At 42.8% G+C, this 14,476-nt stretch overlaps 1 protein-coding gene across 5 annotated transcripts in view; it reads right to left on the bottom strand.

The window, feature by feature from the left end:
• The window catches only part of ADAMTS18 (ADAM metallopeptidase with thrombospondin type 1 motif 18), a 77,010-nt gene that overhangs the window by 48,457 nt on the left and 14,077 nt on the right, over nt 1-14,476 (bottom strand). For all 5 annotated transcript variants that reach the window (XM_064723383.1, XM_064723382.1, XM_064723384.1 and 2 more), the window contains exon 4: nt 47-311. In XM_064723383.1, coding sequence (XP_064579453.1) covers nt 47-311 — 265 coding nt within the window. The remainder of the gene's footprint in view (nt 1-46; nt 312-14,476) is intronic.

Raw genomic sequence — 14,476 nt, 5'->3', positions numbered from 1 at the left:
GAAACAGCCACTACCTCAAGAAAGGAGAGAAAGTTTCCTTACATACATTTCTTGCGCCGTCCACAAAAATGCTGCTTTTGGACCCGTCCGTGGCGGTACCCGCTGGGGTGGGCGCGCGTCCTGCGCCGGCCCTGGGGGATGGATTTGGGATGGGGCCGGGCTGGGGGCCCGTGCACCTGCCCCTCTGCCGTCCTCTTGTACAGCACGTGCGGGTGGTGCCCGGCGGGGGACGTGTAGTTGTGCTCCCGGGCCAGGCGCTGAGGTAACGGGGAGATCAGGAACTCCATCTGCCGCGTGCGTATCAATCCCGACTGCAAAGAGACACGGCACCGCGCGTTAGAGAGCAGGCTGCCAGCTCGCAGCCCCCGACCCCTTGCAGAGCCCACGCTGACCACAGCCTGGACCTTGACAGTGCTTAGCTACTCAAGTTACAGATTACTCAAGTTATGATCTGGATATTCTTCCCATTTAAATGTGCATCGTTTCCTTTTGGAGATGACCAGGTTTGCCATTTGGAAAAACACAAACCAGGAAGGTTGTGGGATGGTGTAGTGACTAAAACCTTGACAGATGTGCAGCACAGCACCTTCACACAATAGCATGGATAGTTTCATATGCAATATTAACCCATTCTTCACAGTACAGGTTTGTTTGTTACAGATTATTCAAGTTATGATCTGGATATTCTTCCCATTTAAATATGCATCGTTTTCTTTTGGAGATGACCAGGTTTGCCATTTGGAAAAACACAAACCGGAGAGATTGCGGGATGGTGTCATGATTAAAACCATGACGGATGTGCAGCACAGCACCTTCACACAATAGCATGGATGGTTTCATATGCAATATTAAACCATTCTTCACAGTACAGGTTTGTTTGTGTACGGGATATACATAAAAAGGAAACGCTTTTGGAAAACATAACTTCTCATAAGTGCACACATCATAGAAGAAAATATTTGAATTAAGCTTTACAGCTTTTTCACAACAAGGTATTACCAAACAGCGGTCCCAGACTTAAGGGCATTCCAAGTAGAAAATGACATTACAGGTCAGCAGCAAAAAGCTGAAGCATCTGAACATTTAAAGACCACCATTCAGTAATAACTCCCTGCAATTTAATCATAATTTAAACACAATGTAAAATGTATACCCTCCTACAAGGGAAAGCTAATCAGTAAAGGCAAGCATCTGATTGTTTTCCTTCTTGGATCTCTGAAAGACACAAGTATGGGAAAACTACACTGTAGTTTTCACATAGGATCTGTGCATAAAACTGCACATGTGATGAAGTGTTTCCAGGATCAGGGCCAGGGAAATGTGGGTGGCACTGAGGAAGTATTTCCATGCAGCTCATTAATCAGTTATGATTTTATTTCATTTCTTGGTTTTGTAAAACATGTTGTAATAAACACCCTTTTTTACCAAGTCAAAAACCAAAAAGAAGTTTCATCAGGTAATTCTATTACATTATATACGTAATACTAGATACAGATTTTTGGTTTGGATCAGTGAGGCTCTACCATGTGCCAACACCCTCCTGCCAAAACTGACATCCCACGAGAACTACATGTCTCTTAGGCTTCAGAAAAATATGTGCAGACAAACAAATGTCAATTGCAAACCATCTTGCCCCACATCTTGAGTCCTCCAAGACCATGATTCCAACCTCCTTCCTCAAAAAAATCTTTGAAAATGCAGACATGTATCACCTCTTCCCTTCTGAAATGGATGTTCTTCTTCAGAGCAACCTCCCAGGGCCTGAATGCCATGGGTATGACAAGGAGAGCAGCTTGGATGCCTAATGTAAGCACTGTATTTTTTAAGGATTTGTGGAATTTTCTGTGCTTTAAGAACTGTGTCCCAAGAGGAAAACTCAACACAGTGAAAAGCAAGTGAAAATTGAATGTTACATATGAATCTTCACAGCTTTAACTGCTAACTAAACCAATGCAGAAACTGATTTTCAGTCTATTCCAGGTGGAAAGATTTATCAAAGATCTACAGGTCCTCAACAGACTACAGTCATCTACTCCACTCTTTTCACAGAAATTCTCTTCTGTTGATCCAAATCAAAGGCAGCTTTGCAGTACTCCCCAATATAAGAACCTCTCACAGGGACCCAATAACAGAGCTCACAATGTCCCACTGTGATCTCAGTTTTGGCAATAGAAGAGATTCCACACTATGAACTGAGAGGGTCTAATTGCCCTCTGAAATATAATCATAATAGTAATAATAGTAATAGTAATAATAATAATAATAATAATAATAATAATAAACAACCCACACAAATTATATTCTGATACACAATTTTCCCATTCTCCTCTCTTCAACATGAATTCATAATTATGTATCTCAGCCTGTATCTACTTAACATTCTAAAAGAAGGTTAAAGCTGCCTCCATCAATAAAAGACAGGTTTTAAATAATTGACAGGAATTTAACTTGCCTGCTCACTGCAATAAGTTGGCATATTTCAAATGTCAGATCACATTTGGTCATGACAAAGTACTTTCCTGTAGGGAAGATGACCAATATTTTAATCCTTACGATGTGTGTCATCACACAATTTACAAGTGGTTCTGAGAGGCAATCTTTATCTCCAATGCACTGATAATTGGGCACTGCTAAGAGATTTATATTTTTTTCAAGCTGGAAAAGAGAAATGTAGTGAATCTGGTTCTTATTTCCCCATTTTAAAGGCTTCCACATCTGAAATTATTCCTGTAGGATTCATTTGGTAAATAATTCAAACCTTATGGAAAAAAAAGGGGGTTCTACATTTTCCTGTAAGAAACTGCCCCTGATGCACATGAAGTCTCAGCCCTGAACATCATTTCTATATTTAACATTATAAGGGTGGATTGAGAATTCATGGTTGTGGGGGAAGAAGTGACTGAATTCTGGGCCCTGCTTGTATTTTGCTGCACCTTTACAGAGGCAATAGCTGACTGAGTGCCTCACAAATGTAGTCACTTTTTTCCAGCAGAAATGACCTTAAATCTCCAATAAGACATTTTTCCTTTGGGTTTTACATCAAACTCATCCTCCAAGTTGAAAAATGCTGTGTGAATGAAAGATACCTTCTTTTTGATAACATCCAGTTTTATGAAGTTGTGAAGTTGTCAAGAAGAAAGGAGAAGTGCCACAGAGCAGTCTGGACACTCATTCAATCACACACTATTTGCCATTTTTTCCAGGCATGGGATGGCTTCAAGCATTCACATTGAATTAATCACTTTGGGAATTCCAAAGCAATGCAGAGAATGCTGACCTGGCTTCAGACAGAGCTGCAGTCCTCTGGAGCACTGCAAAGGGGGCAGAGGGACAACAGCTGCCAGGTGTTTTTCCTGCAGGTTCTGAAATTGTAGTGTTGGGTGAAGGAAAGTCGGCCAATGGCTCCACTGTGCTGGCTGGCACACATGCCAGCTGAGAAATGCCACGGCACAGAGGCAGGAGATTCATCTTTTCACTCTTTTCCATCTTCATTCAGAGGCACAGATTCATCTTTTCTAGCTTTACACCAAGAAGGAATTCCAGTTTTTGAAGGCCAGATTTTGGTTACTGTGTACTCCTGGGTATGCTGGGAATTTTTTCTACAAATGCATGAAACATCTCCATAATTGTGAGTTAGATTCAATGTATTCATCCATCTCAAAGACTTCAGAACAAATACTGTCAAAACTGTCGTGGAAATTTTTGCACTGTGTTTCTGCTTTAGCTTTATGCATTGCATATGATTTTCTCTGAATCAAGGATGACTTTACATTAACCTCGATGGGTTTAAGACACAATGAGGAAAGGGTCAGATAGGTCAAAATTCCATTTTTATTTCAGATTCTCTGCAATTATAACAACATGAGAGGAAGCAGGATGACAAAATCTAACATTCTTGTAAGTCTAGACAACACAGCATGAAAAAGGCCAGGGACTCCTGTCTATTCCCTCTGTATCCCACTGTGGCTATCACTAATAATAGCAATAATTGTGAGAATATGGTGGGAAGGAACACCCAAGAGATCGCTCAGTTGGAATTTGCTGTTTTCTTCTTCCCTCACAACACATATTTGCTATTCTTCTGGAAGGGATATTCCATGCCATTGGAAAGAAAATGGAAAGACACAAGTTGACCTGTGTGGTTAGCAAATTTTGAATCAATAATTCAGAGGAACTTGCAGTTTGTTTGTGGAAAAGTTGAGAAGAGATAAAAAGGCAACACTCCTCCTCCTCTCGTTGTTATGAAATGTTTGCTCAGCCCTGGGCTGAAGGAATTTTCAGATCCAATACACCTCTGTGAAATTCCTCAGTATCTGGCTGTAATCACCAAGGTAAGGAACTTGTTCTGTTTTCTTGGTATGTTTCAAAAGGAAGAAGAATTTCAAAATGAGATTTGGACAAGGGCAATGACAACATGGTGTCTGCTTTGAGGATTTTTTAATTGAACATAGACCATAAATTGAAAAATAAGGAGAATTTGTTTAAACCACTGAAAAAAATCATCTCAACTATACAAAATCAGGTAGATTTTCCACTGATTTTCAATCCACATGGAAGAATTTTCAGAGTCACTAACATATCTGTCCCTAACACATCTCATGGCAGCAGCAGAGGCTGCTCCCATTTGCTCCCCTGTGTTCTTAGACTGGGAGTGGAGCTTTGGCAGCTTACCAGCCTGTAAACCTAATTCACTTTGGGGTTTCAGCATCTCCAGAAAAAACAGACCCTCCATAAAAAGCAGATCAATGACAGTGAGTGAAGGATTTTCAGAACTCCTACTTCTCTCCCATAATTTAACAAAGCTGAGAGCTGACAGATCCTCACTCCAGACTGGAAAGGCCTCGTGTCTGAGGGTTCTCTGTTTTCACACAAGGCACTTTGATTACATGCTAATTAAACTGATGGCAACAGCTTTATGCATATCAAAGTTAGAGGAGTTTCAGAAACCAGATGCAAATAATGAGATAAAAGCCTAACAAAATAAAACTGAGAATTAAAACAGATGAATAATTAAACTTCAGTGTCTCTCCTAAACATAACTACTCAATAATGACTGATGTAAAGTTAAATTACAGTTTGCACAAGAACAAGAGCATCTCAACTAAATGAGGTATGAAAAAGCATGCACATATTTCCTAAGGAATACTGCTCATACCCAGAATGCCTTATTCAGTGTTAGGAGCAGATACATAAAATAAGGTGTTAAAAAACCCACTGTGTCTTAACTAAAACAATGGCCAAAGAAAGCCATGAAATCCATACCATTATGTGGATGTGAGCGTGCTCAAGATGAAAAATCACTAAAACGGAAGAGTTAAATGTAATTTCACACCCATTAAAATTGTTCCAAATATTCATGAAAAGTTTTAAAAGACTTGACAAAAGGCCAACTGAAATTGGCATAAAGCTTTCCACAGACTTCAGTGGACATTGATCCAAGACTTCTGTTATTTCCCAACTGTCTAGCTCCTAAAAAAACCCAAATCACTGATTCAAACACATCCCAAAAAGAATTACAGAACGTGAAGTACAGAGACATAAAGTACAGTCTAAGATCTACTTAAAACACATAAAAATGTAAACTAAGAACTTCCCTGAAAAACAAAGACTAAGGAGAGCAGATGACCTATGAACTATGGTTGCTGGTTATTTAAAACCATCTGAGGCCAAAGATTCCTAGAAATCTAATATGCACATCACAGTGTGGTTGGGGCCATCTCATGTTACAGCATCCTGGAGTCTTTTCTCATTCACTTCGCAGAGAGAAAACTCATGAAATCACCTTACCTGCAGCTCATTTTCATCCAACTCTTGTTTCCTGCCCTGATGCTCTGTTAATTCTTCAGTGCTTTGGCACCACAAAGGAAGCACAAAAGGTCCAGCTCTGTCACCAGAGCTTTCCCTTGCTGGAGGAGAGACTGCCCTCACTCATCTGTCCCACCTGGGGTTCTGCCTGCCAGACCAGTTCCCACATGGAACCAAGGGCAGCTTGGAAGCCCAAAGAGGGTATGCAGAGACACAGAGAACACAAAGATGTTCACAGAGCTAAGAGCTCCCTGACAACAGCCAGAAGCTGCCTTTTGGCCAAGACTGGTCTGTAGAATGGGGCAGATGTCCATTTTTGAACACCAACATACAGCAGCATGTGCTAGAAAGGGACAGAGGTCTCTCTTTAAGTCCCATACCTCTGCTCACACTCCACCTCAGACCCAGGGGAGGTGAGGGAGGCCATTCCCTTGGCTTTCATGAGCACATCATGGAAACGCCCTCACCAAGCACAGAAACCACCCTGGTGTTTGCCACCATCCCTCTGCTCCTGTCTGGAACACACGCCAGAGCAAGGCAGCCCAGCCCAGGAGCCACGGCTCTGCTCAGAGCCTGGCTTTGAGAGAAGCTCAGCACAACACCCACGCTGGACACAGCACAACATCCACGCTGGACACAGCACAATACCCACGCTGGACACAGCACAACATCCACGCTGGGCTGAGCATTTCATAACAGCGAGTTCAGGGCAGCAGGGATTTCAGAAACACTTCAAACGTCCCCAGGGAGAAGCCCGTGAGGAGGTGGCAGTCCCTGTGCACCAGCAGGGACAAAACCCTGCCAAGACAGCAAGGAAAGTGCCAGCTACCTTTCCTTTCAAGGCTCTGGGTTAAGCCTTGAAAATGTAGTGAATGTATCATTTTCTCACTTATGCCAAAGAATCCCAGGAAGAATAAAGTCCTGTTAAGTTTGCCAACATTTATCTTATGAATTCCTCTTTCCTCCAAAGAGAGAGTGTTCAACCAATACCATCACGAGGCCGCTCAGAGAGCTCCTGCATCATGCAAGCAGTTTAAATAATAAATGCTTGTTTCTTTAGGGAATGTGTAATGAAGTAGACTCACCTCTTGGGATGGGTTAAGTTGGTAGTCTGAAAAATATGTGGGACTATAACCTTACTACAGTCATAAGCAGAACTACTTCCAAGAATTGTAGCCAGCAGGATAGTACAGCCTGACCTGGAACTGCAGATACCCGATAGCACTCACTGACTTTTTGAGAGATGGCTTATTGAGCCCCTCTCAAGTTAGGGTCACAATGTCAGTGCTCTGGAAAATATAATCAAAATGAGCAAATTAAGATGTGAAATTAGGTAGAAAAAAATGACAAGCAGCATATCTGGAAAGGAGAAAGGGGCTGAATTGCAGAAAGTGTTGCTGAGGTGAAAGATATTTTTACCCTTGGGAAGCATCAGGAGCAAACAGCCAAGCCAATGGCAGTAAATCATGGCAATTAAGGGAGTTCCTCCCCTCTCCACTCTGACCCACAGCCCCTTTTCTGGGAGGGAGCTGCAGAGGGGACAGCAGCAGCCACGAGGCTGAGGGGCATTTCTGCCTCTTTCTGTCCCCCTGAGAAGGGCACTTACAGAGTGCACCCACCTTCCTGGAGCACTGGGTCAATGGAACAAGCTTCTGAGACCCCGTGACAGAGACACAATCCCTGATCCACCAACAAAACGGGAAAAGCCTGGACCCTAAATCCATACACAGATTGTTAAATTAATGACAGACTTTTACAGAGTGTTAAGCACCCAGGAGCTCCCATTGAGCTGAACATTGTCTGTGCAAGCATTTCCAGAGTGCTTTTATACCAATTTGGGAAAGAAAATGTTCTGGGAAACTAGTGAGAATGGACTCTCATGAGGTTTCCAATAATACACATGTATTATTGAAGTCAGAAATCCCACGAGTAAAACTCAGAGCATGTTCATTTTTGATCCTATCCCAAACCAGGCAGCACAAAGGCATGTGAACACACTGAAGGGAAGAGAGAATTTCAGTTAACTAAACTTTTCCCCAGCTTTTATGTTTGCCAAAAAAATTCACCCATCCTCCAGAAAAGTATCAAGCCTGTAAATGGGCAGCTCCTGATGCTGGCCCCAGAGTCAGGGAAGTACAAAGTGATGTTTTATGGGACTGGGTCCTTGGCTGATGAGAATAACCTCAGCAGACCTTTACTAATTTTCACCAGACTGGAATACCTGGCTCTGTACCACACCAAATGTTTAGGTTAAGTTAATGGCCCTTATACACAGTAAAATATTTTTTATCATGAAAGCAGCATTAGAATCATTGGTTGCCTTTTCTGACTTGAGAATTGTCAGCAGATGGCATTTTCCTTTAGAATCTGACTCAGAAAAATAACTCAATTATTCTGTTTTCTAACATCATATAGATTTCTTGGCAATGTAAAATGTTAAGGGTTCTTAACAATACAGTATTTTATTACCTGACGATCTGACAGGAGGAGAGTACAAGGTTTAAATTGCCAGCCTGAGTTAGCCATGAAAGACTACTCTGTTTGGTTGCTCAAAAGAAGTGCTATGCAGAACAGTCAGCAATTAAAACAAGGTAACAAAAATGCATGTCTTTAATTATTCCTATATGAACAAAGCCAGAGTTATCTCTGAATAGTGCCTTTGTGTTTCTGCAGTTGACTGAGCTTGTTTCAAACGTCTTTATGCAACCCCCTGTCAGCATATGGCAAATAAGGAAATATTCTTATTTGTTCCTCCACTTACTGTAATTGAACCAGTCACATTGGTATTTAAATGCATTAAATTGGTATTTATTGCAGGGTAATGAGATATTCTAGAACTAACACAAAGTTGATTGCTTTGCCACAGATTAAATACTTGCTTGTCAGTACGTGAGCTCACTCATTTCTCATGTTTTGGGTTTTAAAAAAGCCAAAAACCAAAAAGAAACCACCCCAGGAGCAGGCATGATAAATGAATAGAAGAAAAATACTAATTCAAACTACAGCATAACCACACTAACTATACACCAATAATATTCAAGTGAAGTGCCAGAGGTTTACCAAGTTACAGTCAGGATCACTTCATTTACAATTCCATCAGTGGGGCTCTCTGGCTCCCTGGAAAGGTTTTGGAAGGCAATTAGCTAAAACCAACAGCTCAAATTTGGCCTTGGTAGCTGTACAAGCGCTTGGGTATGGCTGTTTAAGCAAATCCCTGCAACTGTAAGATAAAATCTAGAGCTTTTATTAGTTATGACAGTTCTGAAATCCATCACAAAGCAAACAGGAAACAGCAGGATTATTTAACGAGTGCATTTATGCTTCACTTTCCCTAAAAAGAGGCAGCCCACTATTTGTCGTGTGCTGACAGTTGATTAGTTACTTAGGGCACCTCAAGAATAACAGAAAAACTGACTTGAGAGGGCAGCTCAGTGTGTCCCCTGAGCTAACATCCCCTGTAACTAGGTGCACAGCTTCAGAGAACACCCCAGGTGAGAGCAGGATTACCTTTAGAAACCTCCAAAAGCACAGGAAATGCAGCTCTGTCTCTGTCCTGTCATTCTCTGTAACAGCACAAAACAAAAGCACCATTTACATCCCTCTTAAATATCTGAAATGTGCCTTTGAGATGCCCAGATCTTCAGACAGGGCAGCATTTCACCCTGAGGTGGGTTTGCTATGAATTATTTATGCTGCACAAAGGATTAGGTGAAATGAAAATGTTCTGGCAAGGTTCTCCTCCCTCTTTGTGTACAGCTAATCAGTTTTACAGGGCTGGAGTTCAGATGGACCAATATTCTAGAGAAAGTGCATGCCTTCTTAATGAAGCTGCTGCTCCTGGAGTGGTAATAAAGGCAAGACCAATAAGATAAGGGCAGAGTGACACAGAAAAAGAACAGCTTAAAAAAAAAAACCTCAAAAGACCAAAAAAACCAAACAACTGATGATATATAACTAAAATCAGTACTTGGAAATTCCTTTTCCATAGGTACTTAGCATTAACAGATGCTTGCTTGAGTGTTTCTGATCAGCAACATTCCTCCCTATCAGACAGGCAACTCCAAACTTTAAAAGTCATGAATCAGGCCTTGTAGGAAACACAACTATAAATTACGAGATTTTTTAAAATAATGCCAAAGGGCTTCAGTGTTTTATTTTCCTTCTGATTTCTTGAACCATTTTCAGCTGAGTTTTTAAAAGCTTTTTTTATCCCTTATAATCATGTATACTAGAATCAAAGTTGAGTGGGGTTGGGTTTTTTTTGTGAAAAAAACCAGCTTTTCCTGTGATGATGGGACGTTGGCAGCTGGACCCTTAAGAACATTTCTATTGTAAGTGAGAATTAGGCAAGGCTTCATACTCCCTCTCCCTTACACGTTGAGGTTGCAGACAATAGAGAGAGAAGACACTTTCCCAAGCACTGAGACACCACTTGGAGCTACCTGGTGTCAGAACCTTCCCTCTGGGTGAGACTCTGGGCTGCAATGAGTTACACCCAACTGCATCAAAGCCCCAAGCAAATCCTCTCCACATCTGGTGGCTCCCTACCCATACCCACATTTCCCCAGTGCAGACCCTCCAGACACCAGCTCTGCCCTGCCAGAGCTGATGCAAATGAATTTGAGGGGGCAGAAGATCTGAGCCTGTCTGACCTGGGATAATTTGCATTCAAACAAAATAAATCCAGCTCAATTCCCATAGCAATTTTGCTTCGCTATGAATAGCTCAGGCAGCTCCAATAACGAGGAGCTCGGGTTACATCTGATTGCCAGCTGTATTGCTTACTAAGAAGTTAGGTCAGTGCTTCCCAACCTTTTAATTTTCCTTGTTGAAGTATACATTGCTATGGATTAGTTACATGAGAGAGTGGTCACAAGGAACTCTGTAGGGAGCAAAGTATCAGCTTTGCTGATATTCCACATACACAGACATATCCATATGTTGAAATATCTACGTGGGAAGGAGAAAGGGAGTGGAACAAAAGAGCTTAGGACATTAAGGGATGGAAAACAAGAAGCAAAGATGGCCCAAGAGTGAGAATGTCAGGCTGGCGCCTGGTTTATCTGGATTACACTCCCTGCTCTTCAGCATTTCAGCTTCTCTGTTCCTTATTTATCAGTTTAATAGGCAGGATTCTGTAATCAATGTAGAAAATGCTCATGAGGGACTCTTGAAGGCTCACATTTGACCCTGGCTGGGTTTTCTGGTAAAGTTCTTCCACTCTCTCTACTCTAAGCTGCAGCCCCAGCCAGGGCTGTGATCCAGGAGCACAGAGAGCCAGAGCACACCAGGGGTGTGCCAGAGATCCCAGCTGGCACTGCCCTGCTCACAGACACCGTCCCCAAACACAGACCTGTCCCCAAACACATCCTGCACAGGCTCATGCCTCAGCCCTGGGGCAGAAACACTCAGCACAGCCAGCTCTGGAGCATTCCTGGGAATTCCAGCACTGGGAATTCCTGTGCCATGGGGTTTCCTACTGCCACATGCCCTTAGAGAAAGGCTGGCACTTGGTGTCACGGTGTCACACCCAGCTGGGGTTGGAACACCACACAGCCTCTGCACCAGGCTGGCACCACTGGGAGAGGCAGAGCAGGGCACCATCAATGCTATCCCCTGCCCTTTTGCTGCAGTAATCTCTCTGAAGCAGAACAGCAGCCTGGGTGTGTCTGCATCCTTTGCCACCAGGAGAAAGTACAACAGTAACACACTGAATGAAATTCACACAATTAAACCCAACATACAAAGCAGCAGCATCCCAGAAATCCACCACATTGAAATAGGACTTCATCCTTTTCTCAGTTTCCTATAACATTAAAAACCTGCACAATGGCAACTCCACTTTCATGGCCATACAAACACCCTCAGCATTCAAGGCTTACTTTACATGGGCATTTAAATAATTATTTACTAAGATACATGTAATAAGATATATCTACATTCCATGGCATGGAAAAGCCTCATATTTGCAGGCCCTGCTTGCAGTCACAAAACCTTCCCCATACTACACTGCCAGGTGTACCCTGAGTCCAGAGAGTCTCTGTTTCCCTCCTTGTAGCCAAATGCCCCCATCTGCACTGCTCAGCCATTCTACACCCACCTTGGGCCTGCTTTAAAGTGGTGCACTCGTTCACTCCTCTCCCACAAATTAGCCTCAGCTTCTATTTTAAGGGAATGATGCCCAAGGGTGAACATGCTACAACTGCTCTGCTGGAGTAAGTGAAAAACTTTGCTAGTCTGTGACAAATCCAGCCAGATTTCCTGCTTTTAATAATATTATAAATGAAAGTTGGATGAAAAATAATTTTGGTATTATTTTCTACATCTCTGTAGTAGAAATAATTCTGATGACAGGCAAAACCCACCACAACAAGGTCCTGGTTTGGCATAAAATAAAACATAATGCCACAACTGTCTTAAAATGGACACAGAAATACTACTTAATACTGGCCCAGGTAGTGGTAAGGTGAGGTAAATCCATTTTTTAACCCAGTGCATCAATCCACACCTCCTGCCCTGCAGTCTGTGCCAAGGTCAGACCCAACACACAGGTTCAAAGCAGCATTTGGGTGTTAAACATTTGGGTGTTAAACAATGACTTCCAGGTATTCAGCCCCATGATTGACTTGGAGCCCCTGAACAGGTCTGCAGAACTAAACTGCTCATGAAAGGTTACGCTGATTTTGCCATCATCAGACTTTAGTACAAGCATCTGAATTATGCAACTGGTTAGCAGGGATGAGTGTTAAGAAAACAGTGGGAAAAAAGACAGTGTGGGAGCATTTAGTTGTGTCTTTCCACTGAAGAAATCCATTCAATTATGTGTTATGTCAGCAAGGCACCATTTGCCAGGGCTTTCATGCAAGTGAACAGCGTTTCTTCACAAAAGCATCTGTGCAGTAGTGTTTTCAGCACAATACCTTACATATGAGGCTCTCAAAGTAGTCTCTGGATCAAAGCTCAAGGTAGCCCTGTGATATTCTCTGAGATCTCAGGAAAGGAGAAAATGCAAGTGGCAAAAGAGAAGGTAGTGCCTGAAAGCAACTTTGTATTCTGTGTGATAGCCTTTGTATGAAATTGGTCCAAGATAACAAAATATCTATTGAACAGATGTTGCCACTATGTTGAACACCACAGGCCTTCTGACTGAAATAAAGATACAGTGAAGACAAGGGAGATATTTGTTGACAGCTCAGAATGCTGCAGAATTACAAAGGGATGGCTGAAAAAATTATATCAGCAGAAGATTTAGGAGGCAAAATTTCCTAAGCAGCCTGACCTTGTTTCTGCAATGAATCTACTGAACAGCAGGTTAAGCAAAGGTCAGGTTAAGCACAGGTTAAGAAAAAAGCTCTGAGAACAGGAATGTGCTGCTGGGGTCACAGAGGCTCTGGGACATCAGGGAGTGTGTGAGAGCCACAAACACTCCAGTCTGCATGCAGCTCCTGCTCCCAGGGCCTGGGAGGGCTCCCTGCTCCATCCTGGCAGCACAGGCACCTGGGCTGGCTGCGCAGCAGTGACAGAGGTGCTGCACAGCCCAGCCTGCAGTGACAGAGGTGCTGCACAGCCCAGCTGCTCCTGCATCTGAGCCCTTAACAGGAATCAGGACACGCTTGCTCTGCTGAGAGCTACCACATGAGTGGAATAATTAGTACATCAAAGCACCCAACTGCCATAAACAGGAGATAATTTGTCTGCTTTCATAGGCAAGAACTAGAAAAATGAACAAGAAGAGTAGTAAATGTGGTCCTCCCACTCCAAGTCTCTCTGAAGCTCTGTGTGACCTGCACAGCCCTTGATTTATTGCACTCAGATGGAGTCTGCTCTGCTGCAGCACCACCCCTCACTGTGGTGTATCCCCAACTTCTCCCCAAAACAATCTGGCTGCTCAGCGGCCTCAGTAGGGGCACACCTACTGGCTGAAGGCAGCTCAGCCCTCCTCATGCCTGCACACTTCCCTGCTGGAAGTTCCCTGTGCTTTAGGAGCTGAAGTGCAATCCTGCCACTTCCCAGAGTGAGGATTTGCCCGGCTTAACACATCTGACCACAGACCTGACTGCTCGTGCAATCCATCTGGATCATCAGTCAGCCCCTCCACCTTTTCTTCTTTCCAGGTGGTAAGGCAAACAGAGGAAAAGCCAGAAGGAGCTCTTGTGAAACATTTCCTCTCTTCACAGCATGTTACACCACACACTCCTCCCCCTGCAGAAAACCAGCAGTGTTAATGTGCTAGAGAAGTAAATTAGGCACAAATAGCACCATGGGGAACTTAAATATTTTGAGTGTATACCATACAATCAGGAAATGCCCACCCTCTTTATCTGTTAGGAACAAGGAAACCGAAAGCTTTGTAATTTTAAACTGCCCATCAGTTGCTGTGAATCAGTCAGGCATCTTGCTGGGGAGAGGGAGCACACACAAGAGCACTGGCAAGATAAGAGAGGGTTTGAGCCCCACTCCCCATCCTGTCAGAATAGTTTCAGCCAAAGATTTCACATTTGATCACCCCTCTCCAGGGCTTCTCTTTATGCACCTCCACCGAGCCCCTCAAAAGGACTAAAATAGGATACTGATCATAATTTTTCAGATTATTTATACTAATTCTTACAAGATTCACCAATCTGAAATAAAATTGGTTTTGTTTTCAAGAGCAAATTAATTTTATAAAATA

This window comes from Zonotrichia leucophrys, chromosome 11 (genome assembly GCF_028769735.1).
Source record: "Zonotrichia leucophrys gambelii isolate GWCS_2022_RI chromosome 11, RI_Zleu_2.0, whole genome shotgun sequence".
In the NCBI taxonomy this organism is placed as follows: domain Eukaryota; kingdom Metazoa; phylum Chordata; class Aves; order Passeriformes; family Passerellidae; genus Zonotrichia; species Zonotrichia leucophrys.
The sequence above is the reverse complement of the archived record's forward strand: the minus strand, read 5'-3'. Positions and strand labels throughout refer to the sequence as shown.